At 57.6% G+C, this 12524-nt stretch overlaps 1 protein-coding gene across 1 annotated transcript; it reads right to left on the bottom strand.

Moving 5' to 3' along the window:
* Positions 1 to 2695: 2695 nt before the first annotated feature.
* Positions 2696 to 12231, bottom strand: LOC104483255 (vasoactive intestinal polypeptide receptor 1). Its single transcript, XM_086766751.1, has 13 exons — positions 12160 to 12231; positions 9843 to 9966; positions 6824 to 6931; positions 6299 to 6408; positions 5988 to 6085; positions 5472 to 5604; positions 4722 to 4875; positions 4368 to 4428; positions 4027 to 4093; positions 3827 to 3918; positions 3457 to 3586; positions 3101 to 3142; positions 2696 to 2788 (listed from the first exon to the last, which is right to left on the bottom strand). The coding sequence occupies exons 1-13, from the start codon at positions 12229 to 12231 to the stop codon at positions 2696 to 2698; spliced, it is 1284 nt and encodes a 427-aa protein (XP_086622877.1).
* Positions 12232 to 12524: the final 293 nt, after the last annotated feature.

Consider the following 12524-nt stretch of genomic DNA (forward strand, 5'->3'; position numbering starts at 1 on the left):
GGGCTGCGTGGGGCCAGGCTCTGGCTGAGCTCTGTGCAGGGTGGAAACAAGCTGTGCCATTGATCCGGGGCACGGCGAGGTGACGTTTGCAGGGCGAACTCCCCGAGCAGCAGAGCCGGGAGCATCCCGGAGCAGGGATGAAGGAGTGGGTGCAAGCACAGGCGTGGGGGTCCCCTCGGCGTCCAAGTGGCCTGGCAGCCCCCGGAGGAGCAGGGGATGCAGGCAGGGAAAGAAACAACAGGCAAAGGCACAGCTGTCCCAGCCCTGAGCCTTATTCCCATCCCTGATTAACCCTCACCTGGCCAGGACCACAGAGGGGGACTCTAGGGGGGTCGCAGCTCTCGCTGAAGCCTTGGGACACGTGTGGGGCTGGGTGCACACTCCCCCAAAGCGCTGTGGCCCCCTTACCTTACTCCCTGGGTGATCTCAGGGTAGAGTTATCGGGTGCTTGCACCCCGGGCCAGCAGCCGGCAGCCCCCGGGGACGTGCTGGGGGTCCCTCCAGGCGGGCTGAGCCTGTGTCCGGCGTGGTCCACGCAGGGACACCGCGCGCTCCAGGACTGACACCCCGGATCCCATGTCAGCGCCCGCGGCGAGGCCGCAGTGCCACCCACCGGCTCCAGCCCAAACATCCCCCCCATTTCTCCTGGACCCCCTCTGCCCGAGGGGAGGACAAGGGACGCCCAGGACAGGGTGGGCGATGGGGATGCCAGGCGATTGCGGCACCCCGGACCACGCTGGAGGGGTGGTGGGAAAAACCTGGCCCTGCTCTGCCTGGGTTCAGCTGCCCCAGATACGCAGCCATAGGGCACGGTCCAAGCTAGAGAGGCAGTAAACCTTTTTGCAAACCTTTCCCACAGACCCAAAGCGATGCCAGGTCTCTGCGGCGGTGGCACATCAGCCCTCCCACACCCGTGCCGGGCTCCTGTCCTCGCAGGCTCTGCCGTGCACCGAGGGGACCAGGGAGCTGAAGCCCAGCAAACCTCAGTGGGTCCCTCGGGGTGCGGGTTTAGCACCCAGAAAGGGCCAATTCCGGCTGAAAATAATGCAAACCCCTGTGCTTTTCAAAGCTTTGTGGCAACAGTGACATTCCCAGGGAGCATCCCCAGCCCTGGTGTAACCTGCTGCTCCTGTCTGCCTCACATCCCTGCCAAAACAGCATCTTCCTCGCTAACGATGGAGCGAGATGTTTATTCCCCTCTGAGTTTTTCACAGCTGCAGGCTTTTATTTGCCAGCTGCTCTGCTCCTCGGGAGGTTATCCCGGCCCACGACGCAGGATGTTGCTGGCCTGGGGAAGTTGTTTAGCAAAGCATCTTCCATCTCACCTCAAATCAAGCCAGGGGCTCTTGTTTCCCTCTCAGTGTCTCTTTGTGAGACCAGATGGGATCTCTGGAGATCCTGCAGCCTGGAAAAGGGCCAACACGAGGGTTTTATTTAAGGAAGGGCACGTGGCTACACGGAGAAATTACAACCTAGGAAGTGTGAGAAGCTCTGCTGAGATCCGGTGGCTCAGGTCTAGGGAACATGGGAGGGACCAGGAGGTTTGGGGAAAGGGCATTCGAGGCCTTCCTCGCTCCTGGAGCTGTCTTTGGCATGGCAGGAGCTCAGCCCGGGGAGGGTGAAGGATGCTTATAGGGGCAAATGAGGCCAGGCTGTGGCATGATGGTGGCAGCTCCAACCCAGAGGGGACACAGCACCCCAGCACCTCTGGGACAGCCTGTGATGGATCCATCTTGTGCTTCTCACCCTCCTCCTCCATCTCCTCTCTGTGGCTGTACCCAGAGCCTGGCTGCTTCACCAGGCAGAGGAAAAGCAGGGGTTTCTCCCCTGGGGAATATTTCCAGGCATTATGGACATTGGCAGGGCTTCCACCCTCTGGCAAGCCTGGTACCAAGTTATCTGGGTGTGTAGAGCAAACTAAGCCTCTGAAAAGCGATGCTGGACTTCAGAACGAGATTTTATTGGCAAAAACCTCCCCAGTCCCAGGCAAATGAGCCCCAAGTGAAGACAGCTGAGCCTGACCGCTTGCAAACCGCCCTGTCTCTCCAGTGCAAAGCCCCCGGGAGCGCTGCAAAGCCCCTCCGAGCCGACACGGCAAGGATGACGAACCGTCTTCCCTGTCGCTGAGAGCAGCTGAAGCAACAGGCACGGGAGAAAGGGAAACATTTTGGAAATCAGAGGAGGATTGGAGTCATGAGACCGTTGGGGGTCTCATAGAGAGCTGTCAGTCTTTTTCTCACCCCTGGAATGGCTCCTGGGGGCTGTGTTTAGGCATTTTCCTGTAAGGGAAACAATTTTTTTAAACCAAGAAAAGTGGGTAAAAACCCCTCAGCACTGGAGCCACTTCAATTTTAATTCCAGTGCCAAACAAAAAAAATGCCAAATGTCCATTGTGAAGTGTTATTTGTGTTTCCTATCCAATCCTGGGGCAGAAAAGGTGGAGAAGCTCTCTTCCCTTTGCCTAAAACGCTGAACAAACCATGAAGGGAGCTTTGGGCCAGTGAGACTGCCGTAGGGATCCTCGAGAGCCACCAGCACCCATGCCGGCAGAGCTTTTCCCAACGGCCGTTCGCACCACCCTGTGAGGGTGCCAGACCCAGAAAATGCTTTTTACTGTGTTTCTGGGACTGTAGCTGTGGAGCTGCGCCACCACCGCCGTCCTTGAGGAGGTATTTCCCTCTGAACGCCATCCTCATCACGCTGAGAAGTCTTGGGTCGCCAGATTGAAGACGTTGCTTTCCATGGATGACTGCCACTTGCCCCAGTTCCTCTTGATCTCAGCCTGGACCTGAACCGACACCACGGACTGGTGCTGGCACCCAGGAGCACCTGTCAGCACCTGGCAGAGGGGCAGGAGCTGCACCCTGAGCTCAACAACGGTTTTGGGGTGCCAGAGGGTGGGGACCCGCATGCACGGTGTGCACGCATGCATGGTTGTGTGCACACAACATGTGTCAGGATGCACCCTCAGGAGTGTCTGCGTGCCCAGATGTGCACACATGCACGGCTGGGTGCCTGCAAGGCTCCGTGGGCTGCACCCTTGGGGGTGTTTGCATGGCTGTGGTGCCCAGGGCGTTGGTGTTGGGGGGGGGACACGCACCTCTCCATTCAGGAAGCAGTACAGCAGAGCCACCAGGAACCCCTGAAAAGAACAGAAAGAGAAAATTTCACCCAAGGGAAGGGGCTGGACCCTTCTCTGTTGATCTGCTGCCTGCGTTTAGCATCCTCCCACACCTCCTACCCCGTCCCACGGGCAGCAGGGGTATGGTATCGGTGCAAGTTGTTCACCAGACCACAACCGTTGTGCCTTGTGTCTGGTGTTTGAGGGGTGCCTGGGACACAGCCTCTCCCAAAAGAGTATAAAGTCCCAGAAGCACATCCCAGGGTCTCCTGGTGTGATCTTGGGATGGGATGGGTACATGGGGATTTTGCCTACCCATCTCCCCCAGCCTGTACCTGGTAGGAGCCAACGACCAGCTCGAAGTACAGCCGGGCGTCCACACCGATGTGCTCGGGGAAGAGCGCGAACACCACATAGTGTACCCCGAAGAGAGGGATGAGGAGCAGTGTGGACTTCGTCAGCCTCCTGCAGGGAGTGGTGGCATGAGCAGGGGCCTGGGTGCAGGCAGTGATTCTGCTGCCCTGCAAGACAAGCCCTTCCCAAGAGCTTAGTCTTATCCCAAAACAGGTTTTCCATGAAAGGTAGGTCTTGGAGGCTCCGAGGATGGTCCTCCTCTGTGCTTCTCCAGGGAAGGGGGTCTCCTGCCCTGGGTCCCCCCAGAAACTGGGGTGAGGGGAGCTCTCCCTTGCCTGAGCTAGCCCTTACATGTATTGCTGCTTGTAGTTTTTGCTGATGTCCGGGGACCGGATCTTCTGTGCTAACATCCTGGTGACGTTAAGGAAGATGAGGAAGTTCACCTGCCGTGGGAAGTTGTGTCTCAGGCTCTGCACAGACCCCTGCTCGGGTCCACGTGTCCATATGGGACCCCCAGCTCTGGGGCCAGGATGCTCAGGGGACATACTCACAAATATGGCCAGGAGGATGGGAGCCTTGATCACCCACCAGTAGAGACTGGTATAGTCATCCCAGCACCTACGGGAGAGGAGAAATGGCTCTGCCACCCGCTTGCACCCTTTTAGCTCAGGTCTCACCCTGCCGCCCTCCCCAGCCCTCTGCCCCGTTTGCACAGCACCTCCGCCATAGCATGTGCCCCACCAGAAAATGGAAATAGCGTTAAAATAAAGTGCTGCCCCAGTTCTCCCCTCCTCAGCCTCCCATCCAATAAGTTCATCCATCCCCTGGGGACTTGCATGGGGGACACGTGGCCGAACTGGCCTGGAGAAAGACGAGGGGTGGCTGCTCTTACCCGTGGTTGTCGTACCACAGCCTGGCGACCACCCACACGCAGACTGTAAGCATGGGGACACCTGCAAGGACAGGACCCAAGCAGGGATGCGGAGTCACCCTGGGGCTCTAGGGAGCCCCTGTACCTCCCCTCCACCCCTTGTCCCCAGCAGCACGTGTCCAGGTCAGATCTGGGGCCCTGGAGGTGGCAGGAAGGTGATGGCCTCCCCCTTTCTCCATGTTTTAAAAGGAGATGGTGCCCACATGGTGATGTGCCTGTCTGTGTGTCACCTCCTGACCACCCTCCTGCCCCTGTCCCTGGTCCCTCAATGGAACCTTGCTGGAGGGGCTGCTGTGCCGGGGGTCCCACACTCACCCCAGCCGATGAGGATGTACCACCAGATGTACCTCTTGTCAGAGGTGAAGGTGAGCAGCAGCAGGGTCTGCAGGTACATACCCTCCACCAGCAACCAGTAGAAGTTGGCCAGGACCGAGTACTGGAAGAAGGCAATGGCTGCTTTGCAGTTCACCTGCGAGGATGAGGAGGGAAAAGGCTCAGGAGTCCTGGCCGGTGTCAGGCACTGTCCTGGGGGTACAGGGGATGGTCACCCTCTGTGTCCTTCTGATCAAGGAGACCTGCGATGGTCTTTCAGTGCAACCCCAGGAATGCTGCACCCATCTTGCATGTCACCTGTGACATTTTCTGCTCTGTCTGCACAACGTGGGCAGATGAACGCAGGCTGTTATTGTAGGACCTTCAGAAATCTGTATCTGTGGTGTCCACCTGGGCTGCACACAGGGGTTTCTGTTTCTATTGACACCCCCAAACCTGCACATCCAGAGATGCAAGGTCCGTTTGGGTGTACGTGGTGCTGCTGGGGTCGTGCAGAGCTTCAGCGCCTCTGGGAAACTCTCTGACACCAGGGAGAACCTTGAGGGCGTAATATGCTTGCTGCACACAGGGCACATGCAGAGATGCTGTCGTGAACCTCCTGAAGTCCACTCAAGCCAACCTTTTCTCTTTCCCTCCTCTTTGCAGCGCTAAATCTGCTGCACATGCAGCTAGATCCCTCCAGGCCAGCACATGGCGCCCGCTCCTGCATTGGGCTGGGGCTCAGCACCTTACCGTCGACATCGTGCAGTGGTCAACAGACTCGTCTGAGAAGAGGACAGCGTCCTTGATGAAGACAGCAGCCCCGCGCAGTATGAAGGAGGTGAAGAAGTGCATGTGGATGGAGTTCCTGGTGCAATGCAGCTTCCTGCGGGAGAAAGGGATGTGCTCTGCCCAGGGAGGAGCAGAGAGAGTAGACGGCCAGAGGAGATTTTCTTTTGGGAGCTGCTTCCCTGGCTGGACCCCAGCCCAGGGGACTCTTTGCTGCCCAAGGATGAGGGGAGCTGGGGAACATCCTCCAGCCACCTCCGGAGAGCATCCTTCTGCAGCACAGTGAGCTCTGCAAAAATGGAGCTAGAAAGGGCAACCTGAGGGCTGAAAGTCCATGTGTCAGCAGGAGAGGACAATGCTGCTGTTCATCTCATGGCAGGGATGGAGTCTGGCTGCTCTGGGAGGGGATTTACCCTTGGTCATGATTTACCCTGCCTTCCTCCAGCTGCAGCCCACAGAACAGCCAGCACCGAGCCCTACCTGAAGCAGGAGAAGATGCCGATGGCCAAGAACAGGGCTGCCAGGGAGGTGGAGTAGCCGCAGGTGTAAAGCACCTTCATGGTGACAAAATAGCCTTTCTGGAAGAGAAAGCACCAGTGGAGTGAGACAGCATGGGCTGGGAGGGGCTGGTCTGTGATGGGCGGGGAGGTGGCAGGGTGATGCCCTAGCCCTTGCCCAGGCTGGGTTTGTGCTCAGACCCCCTCCAGACAGCTCAGCAACAAGGATGAGGCCAACAAGAGATCCCCAAGAGACCCCTCTGTGGGCTGAGGGACCCTGAGGGACCCACTTGCCTTGGACTCGGTGTCATTATTGCTGCCCATGGCTTCCAGCTCACAGGCGTTGTAGTAGGGGGGGCTGGGCAAGCTCCACCCCGACTCGGTGCAGTTCCTCCAGATCAGCCCTGCGGGGACAGGAAGAGACCTCATGAGAGCCACGGGCATGGCCTCTGCATCAGCACCCCCAAAACACCCAGCCTGAGGACAGCACCCTGCTCTTCGGGACAGTGCCTAAATCCCATCGCCAGCATCCTGGCTGTGACAGCAGCACGGTACCAGAATGGCCTGGCGTCCTCCTGCTTGGAACTGGATGATGAAAGAGCTTGGGGACTTTCTTGGTGTGGCAGCACACTACATCTCTGCTTTTGGGCATCCCCTGCTTGGATTGCAATACCTGCCAAGCTTTTGGACAAGGCAGGAGCCGTGGGACCAGAGGGGAAGGGCTGGGGTGGCACAAGGATCCCAGGTAGGCAGGGGCGGGCGCAGCTCAGCCCTTGATCCCAGGGGATGAGCGGTCCGGCTGGATTCAGAACACTGCACCTTTGGATTTCTTGAAGACATGGAGGATGTCAGGGCAAGTGACGGCTCGGGACTGGCCGACGGGCAGGGCTGACCAGCAGCTCACTCCATCCCACTCAGTCAGGCAGCCTGGGGAGGGATGGGACGGGACGGTTAGTGCCGCCGAGAAGGGATGTGCTGGGGGGACACGGAGCCCCCCGGTCCCCAGGCACAGCCCGCAGCAGGCATGGCTGTGCAGCTGTAACGGGAGAGCGGAGAGCGGCCAGCCGTCACCCGATCTACAGGGCCATGCCGTACCCCCTCAGGAATTAGGAGCATCCCAGCTCCAGTTCTGGGAACCACCTCCCCCAGTGGTGAGATCTCCTTTTTGCCCTGCAGCGAGACAGGACCTGGTATTTCCGGGGGCTACAGCAGACCCAGAGCTTCTGCGGGGACACCCGGGGTGGGTAATGGTGCGGGAAAGGCTCGGACTTTCCCAGTAGCACCCAAAATAATGCAGATTTATGCTGTACTTCTGCACCCAGCAGCTGTGGTGGCCGAGCTCTGGGCGTCTCTCCTGGCTGAAGGAGGAAGATAGGAGAAAGCACTGCAAGACTTGTTGGAGAGCAATTAGCGCAAGCATATTTTGCTTCTCTCTCTAGCACTAAGTTACTCTTTAAAGGACTCTCCAATCGCCCTGGAAACGAGTGCGGCCGAGCAGGCGCGGGGCCGTGAAGAATTAGTGCTGCGGCACCCTGAGATGAGACATAGACATCACACTTCCAGGACAGCTCTCCTCGCACACGTACATTATTAACCTCGTTCATATACATTATTAACCTGGAGCCACGTCTATTCCCAGCCAGGGAATGTGCATGCAGCCAAATCTAATTAATTTTCTCCGATTTCAGCGACGCGGTCTGTAGGTAGCGGGCCAGGCTTGGAGGGATTTGCAGGGCTGTCATTACAACGCCAAGGTACATCTTCATTTTTGCTTTGGAGGACAGGGGAACCACGCACAGCTCTTGGGACTGAGAGCAGTTGCTTCATTTCTTGGGGTCTGAGCGAAATATCTGGATGTGTCTGTGTGGTAGAGCCATCCCGCTGCCTATGAATGCATCTCTCACTGTGTGACCGAGCTCGCCCAGCACGGTGAGTGCTGGGGGATCGCTTGGTTGGGAGACAGAGGAGCAGCCCACGGCACAGGGATCGAGCTGGGATTCACGCAGCTCTGCTGTGCATTCCCAGGGAATAAAGCCACCCCTCCCTTTGGATGGGGAAAAGGGGTTTAAGTCCCCATTTCCACTCTGTTTCCCTCTCCCAGGCTGCTGTAGCATCTGAAAAAATAACATTTTTTAGAGCTATGTGAAATTGGAACAACTCTCCCACGGAGAAGAGGTGATGGAGGCAACTTCTGGGGGGACACGGTGAAAAAAACGTGAGCAAAGGAACTGGCACGGTGTCTCATTGCAGACCTTGCAGGCAGGAGCTGTGCCTTCAGTGTCCCCACATTGCTGGTCCCCAGGGGCCACCGCATCCTCATGCCGTCCCCTGGTCTCCGGGCAGCCCAAGGTGCTTGGTTTGGGTTGACCCCAACCTGCTTTACTCCCGTTTTCCCAGCGGAGGGCTGAAACATCTCCGAGATCAACGTTATCCTCATGATATTCTCCTTGATGTGGCCAAAAAGGGCATTTTTTCCATCAAAATGCAGTTTGATGGGAAGTTCCTGCTCAGCATTTCCACTGGTTAATTACACGCAGACCTGCCAGGGCCGCCTCTCGCGGCTCTGACTGGTATCTGGAGACCTCCAAAAGACATCATCTGAGCCTCACCAGCAGGTTATTTCTTCCCAGCTATTTCAGAGCAGTAAACGCTGCAAACGCTGCAGCAGACTTGGAAGCAAGAGCATTGAAAGGTCATTCCTAACCAGTTTTAGGCAGGTTTCCCAGCAAGATGCTGGCGCCTGAGGTCCCCGTCCTGCTCCTTGACGCTATATTGCCATCGGGTCCGGGGCATCCGAGCCTTCCCCTCCACTGTCACCTCATGCCACGCTCTCAGCAGGACCCTTCCCGCGCTGGCACAAGCAAGTGAAGGGGAAGGGATAAATTCAGTTCAGGGGGGCAAGGGAGGCAGCAGTCACGTAGGAAACCTGCGATTAAATACTGATTTCAATTACTCATTCATGCTTCTTTTTTTTTTCCTACAGTGATATTCCTTCCCCCTGGCTGGCACCATCTGCAAAACGGACCTTTTCTAACCAACTTGGTTTTTCTCTGCTCAACTGGATGAGCTGTTATATCTCTGCACAGTTACTTCAGCAATTATGCAATTTAACATGCATTTATTGAGCTGCTTCGTTTTTACATCTGTATTAGATGAAATGACGCATTTCTTATTCACTAGGTGATAATTTTTACCCAGAATTTGAGCCAAGCTGCTTTTGGATGGAAACTGAAATGCAACTGAAAAAAAAAAATGTACAGAAGCAGCACGTTAAAACTGTTTTTCAATTAGTTAACTGGTTTAAAAGTCCCGGATATGTAAAAATTAAGTTGCTCACAACATGTTTAGCATTAGAACTAACCGGATTAGGAAGGCACGACGTGGTGACACACGCTGTGCGATGCTCATGCTGGTGGCCAGGGCTCTGCATCGCCCGTGCCCACAGCTCTGCCCAGCCCCGCAGCATCGGTGCGGGGAGGAGAGCAAGGCAGGAGGCTGTGCGTGGGGCACGGACCACACCATCACTGCCGTATGCCATAAATCCAGGGGAACTCAGCCCCTGGGGTTGTTTGCACCCCTCAGCCCACCCCTACCCCCCCAGCTGTAATCTCAGCCCCCCCGCCTCCCTGCAACAGCATTTTTCGGAGCTCTCTGAGGATGCTCCTCAGCCTTCGCCTTGGCGCCGCTCCCCATTTTCCTGAAAATACCTCCTTTTCCCCATCCATGTGCACTCTGCAACCCTCCAACCATGGATCATCCTCCAAAAACCCCGTCAGCAGACCCTCCCTCTCCTCCGGAGGGAGGTGAGCGCCGTGCTCAGCGCATGGCTCGTGCTCACCTTGCTGCCCCAGGGGCCCGGGGGGGGCTGGCGTTTGGCTTTCTCTCCTGATAATCTCCAGACATTCAGCTGCTTGCTTTTGGAAATAGAGGACGATGGAGCAGTCGGGATGTGTCGCTCGCACCTTGGGAAGGGGGAAAGGGCAGATAGTAGGATGCTGGGCATTGAAAGACCGGAGCAGGCAGGGTACCAGCCAATATTCACTATTTCTTCTGCAACCAGCCCCAGGAGAGTCTCTCTACATAACTGTTCTTTTGCGCCCTGACATTTCCTCCGCTTTCTACTGTTTGCCTTGTAAACACCACAAAGAACCACCGCAATTACTCCTAATTCCCTCCAAAAGCACGTGATGCTGAAGGGCACTGCTCCGCCGAGATGCAGGCTCCATACAGAGGAGCTGAGCTTAAAAACAGAGGGGCCGACCCCATCAGCAGGGGAGAAGCCAGCAGGTTCAAAGCCTGAGCAAGGAAACCATGTCATTTAAGATTTAAAAAACCCACCTATTTGGGCATATCTAATCCTTCCCTTGCCAGCTGGGTTTTGCTCACATTCAGGCTGGTGTATTTTAACCAGATGCATCAGCAATGGCCGTCGGAGGGGACCCTTCTCCTGTTCCCTGGCTTTCTGGGCAGCTGCTGCAAAACGGGCACGCCGAACTCCTTAAAGCTCTTGGGTGTGCTGGCAGGAGCACTGAGGCACCAAGGAGCACGCCGTAACCCTGCTGCTCCCAAAAACGCAGGGGATGCGGTGGCTCAGCGCCCTGGGACAGGGCTGCCTAGGAGCTCCCACTTTTGGGGTGCGGTCCCTTGGCTTTCAGCTGGAGAACTGGGAGACTGAGCCTGAACTGAGAGCGCGCCATGAATTTTGCATGCCCATTCCCATGCATCCATGCCCACAGGGCGGATGCGGTGGGAGCTGCAGCATCTGGATACGGGATATATCTGGGGCAGTGGTTTTGGGCATTAAAGCATCACTTGGCTGAATCCTGTCCCTCCCTGCCCTGTCCTGGCCACCGTGCAGCCGCTCCTCTGGGGTCCCTTCACCTCCTCCAGGAGATTTTGTTTCCTTTTCCTGCTGAACACAAAATTTACAAGGAAATTCCCAGTCTGCAAAGGGCATTTTGGTGATGGCTGCTGGGCACAGCGCCAGGAAAGCACAGTACTTCATCGCAGTGATGAGGGTCCCGGATGGGGAGAGGTGCCGCAGCCCCTTTAAGTGCAAAGTTGCGGGGTTTTTATTATTTACCGCAAAGCAGCCTGGCTGCTGGAGCACCGGAGCAGGTAATGCGCAGTGCTCCCTTCGGAGCTTGCTTCAGGGCAGGCAACTCCTTGCCGTGCCTCAGTTTCCCCATCTGGGAACAGGTCTGATGCCATCTGTCTCCTTATAAAGCCCTAAAAGCCTCCAGCGCTCCACCAGCCCTGCTTGTTTTCTTTCCCGTTTCCCGTTTCCCTTTTCCCCTTTCCCTTTTCCCGTTTCCCCTTTCTCCTTTTCCTTTTCCCTTTTCCCGTTTCCCTTTTCCTGTTTCCCTTCCCTCTTTTTCTTTTTTTTCCCCTTTACTCTTCCTTTCCTTTTTTTCTCTTCCATTTTTCCCTTCCTTTTTCCCTCCTTTCTTTCTTTTTATTTTCTTTCCCTTTCCATCATGCAAAACCTCCATACTACCCCAAGAACTTGGCGGAGCCAAGCAGCGCCGGGAGAAATCTCCACGGCTTTGCAGAGGAACGCGGGGCCGAAACCCTGTCCCACTGGAGCCCTCCACCCTCCGGCATTTCCCGCCGGAGCGATCGGACAACTTCCAGACGGGTTTGCCGGGAGCTGCCAGGCTCACCACGCGTTGCTCCGGCAGCACAACCGTTCCGTGTCCCCGCTGTTTCAAGGGGGTCCCATCCCCATGGATGTGCCCCGGGATGGGGAGCGTCCTGCGTGTGGCCCTTGCACCCTCCGGCCATCCCAACCTCGACGCCTGCGGGTGCTCCCCCAGCCCCTCGGGCTTTGGGGCTCCTTTGAGGATGGGGTGAGCAAAGTCCCCTCCTGCAGGACCAGGACCCACGTGAGGACGGAGGGGACGGTCCCCGGGCAGGGCAGAGTGGGGTCACCCTCCCTGGGAACGGGATGCGGTGTCACCTCTGGGTCGGGCAGCGCGAGGGATGAGGACAGGGATGGGGACGTGCTGGGGGAGACCTGACCCCTGAGCAGGACCCCTGCCATGCTGCTCCCCAGGGCCGGCCGGACCCCGAAGTGGCTGTCACAGGCCGGAGGGGGCCACGCTCGCTGCCCACCCTCTCCTCCCCGCAGTCCCGTCCCCCCCGGGAACACTTACCCGAAGCATCGGGACCGCGAGCAGCAGGACCAGCAGCATGCGGGTGCCGGGGGGCTGCCACGGGCCCCCCATGGCTGGAGCCAACCCCGTGCTGTCCCGTCCACGGGTGTCCCGGCTCAGTCCCTGAGGGGCTGGGGACAGCCCGGCTCCTCCTGCGTGGCCCTGCCGGTGGGGGTCCGCACCAGGACCCCGGCTCCCAGGGGCGACCCAGCACCCTGCTCCCCTTAACCCTGCTTTGGCTGCTCCTTCCCAGCCCTGTCCTGCTCTCAGCTCCCTCTGGGACCCTTCCTCCAGCGGATGCTCTGTCCCACTCGAGCGGCCCTGACCCGCTCCCCGTGCCCACCCGGCTCTGGTTGTGCCCCCCG

Source organism: Chlamydotis macqueenii, chromosome 25, assembly GCF_036417535.1.
Source record: "Chlamydotis macqueenii isolate bChlMac1 chromosome 25, bChlMac1.mat, whole genome shotgun sequence".
Taxonomy (NCBI): Eukaryota; Metazoa; Chordata; class Aves; order Otidiformes; family Otididae; genus Chlamydotis; species Chlamydotis macqueenii.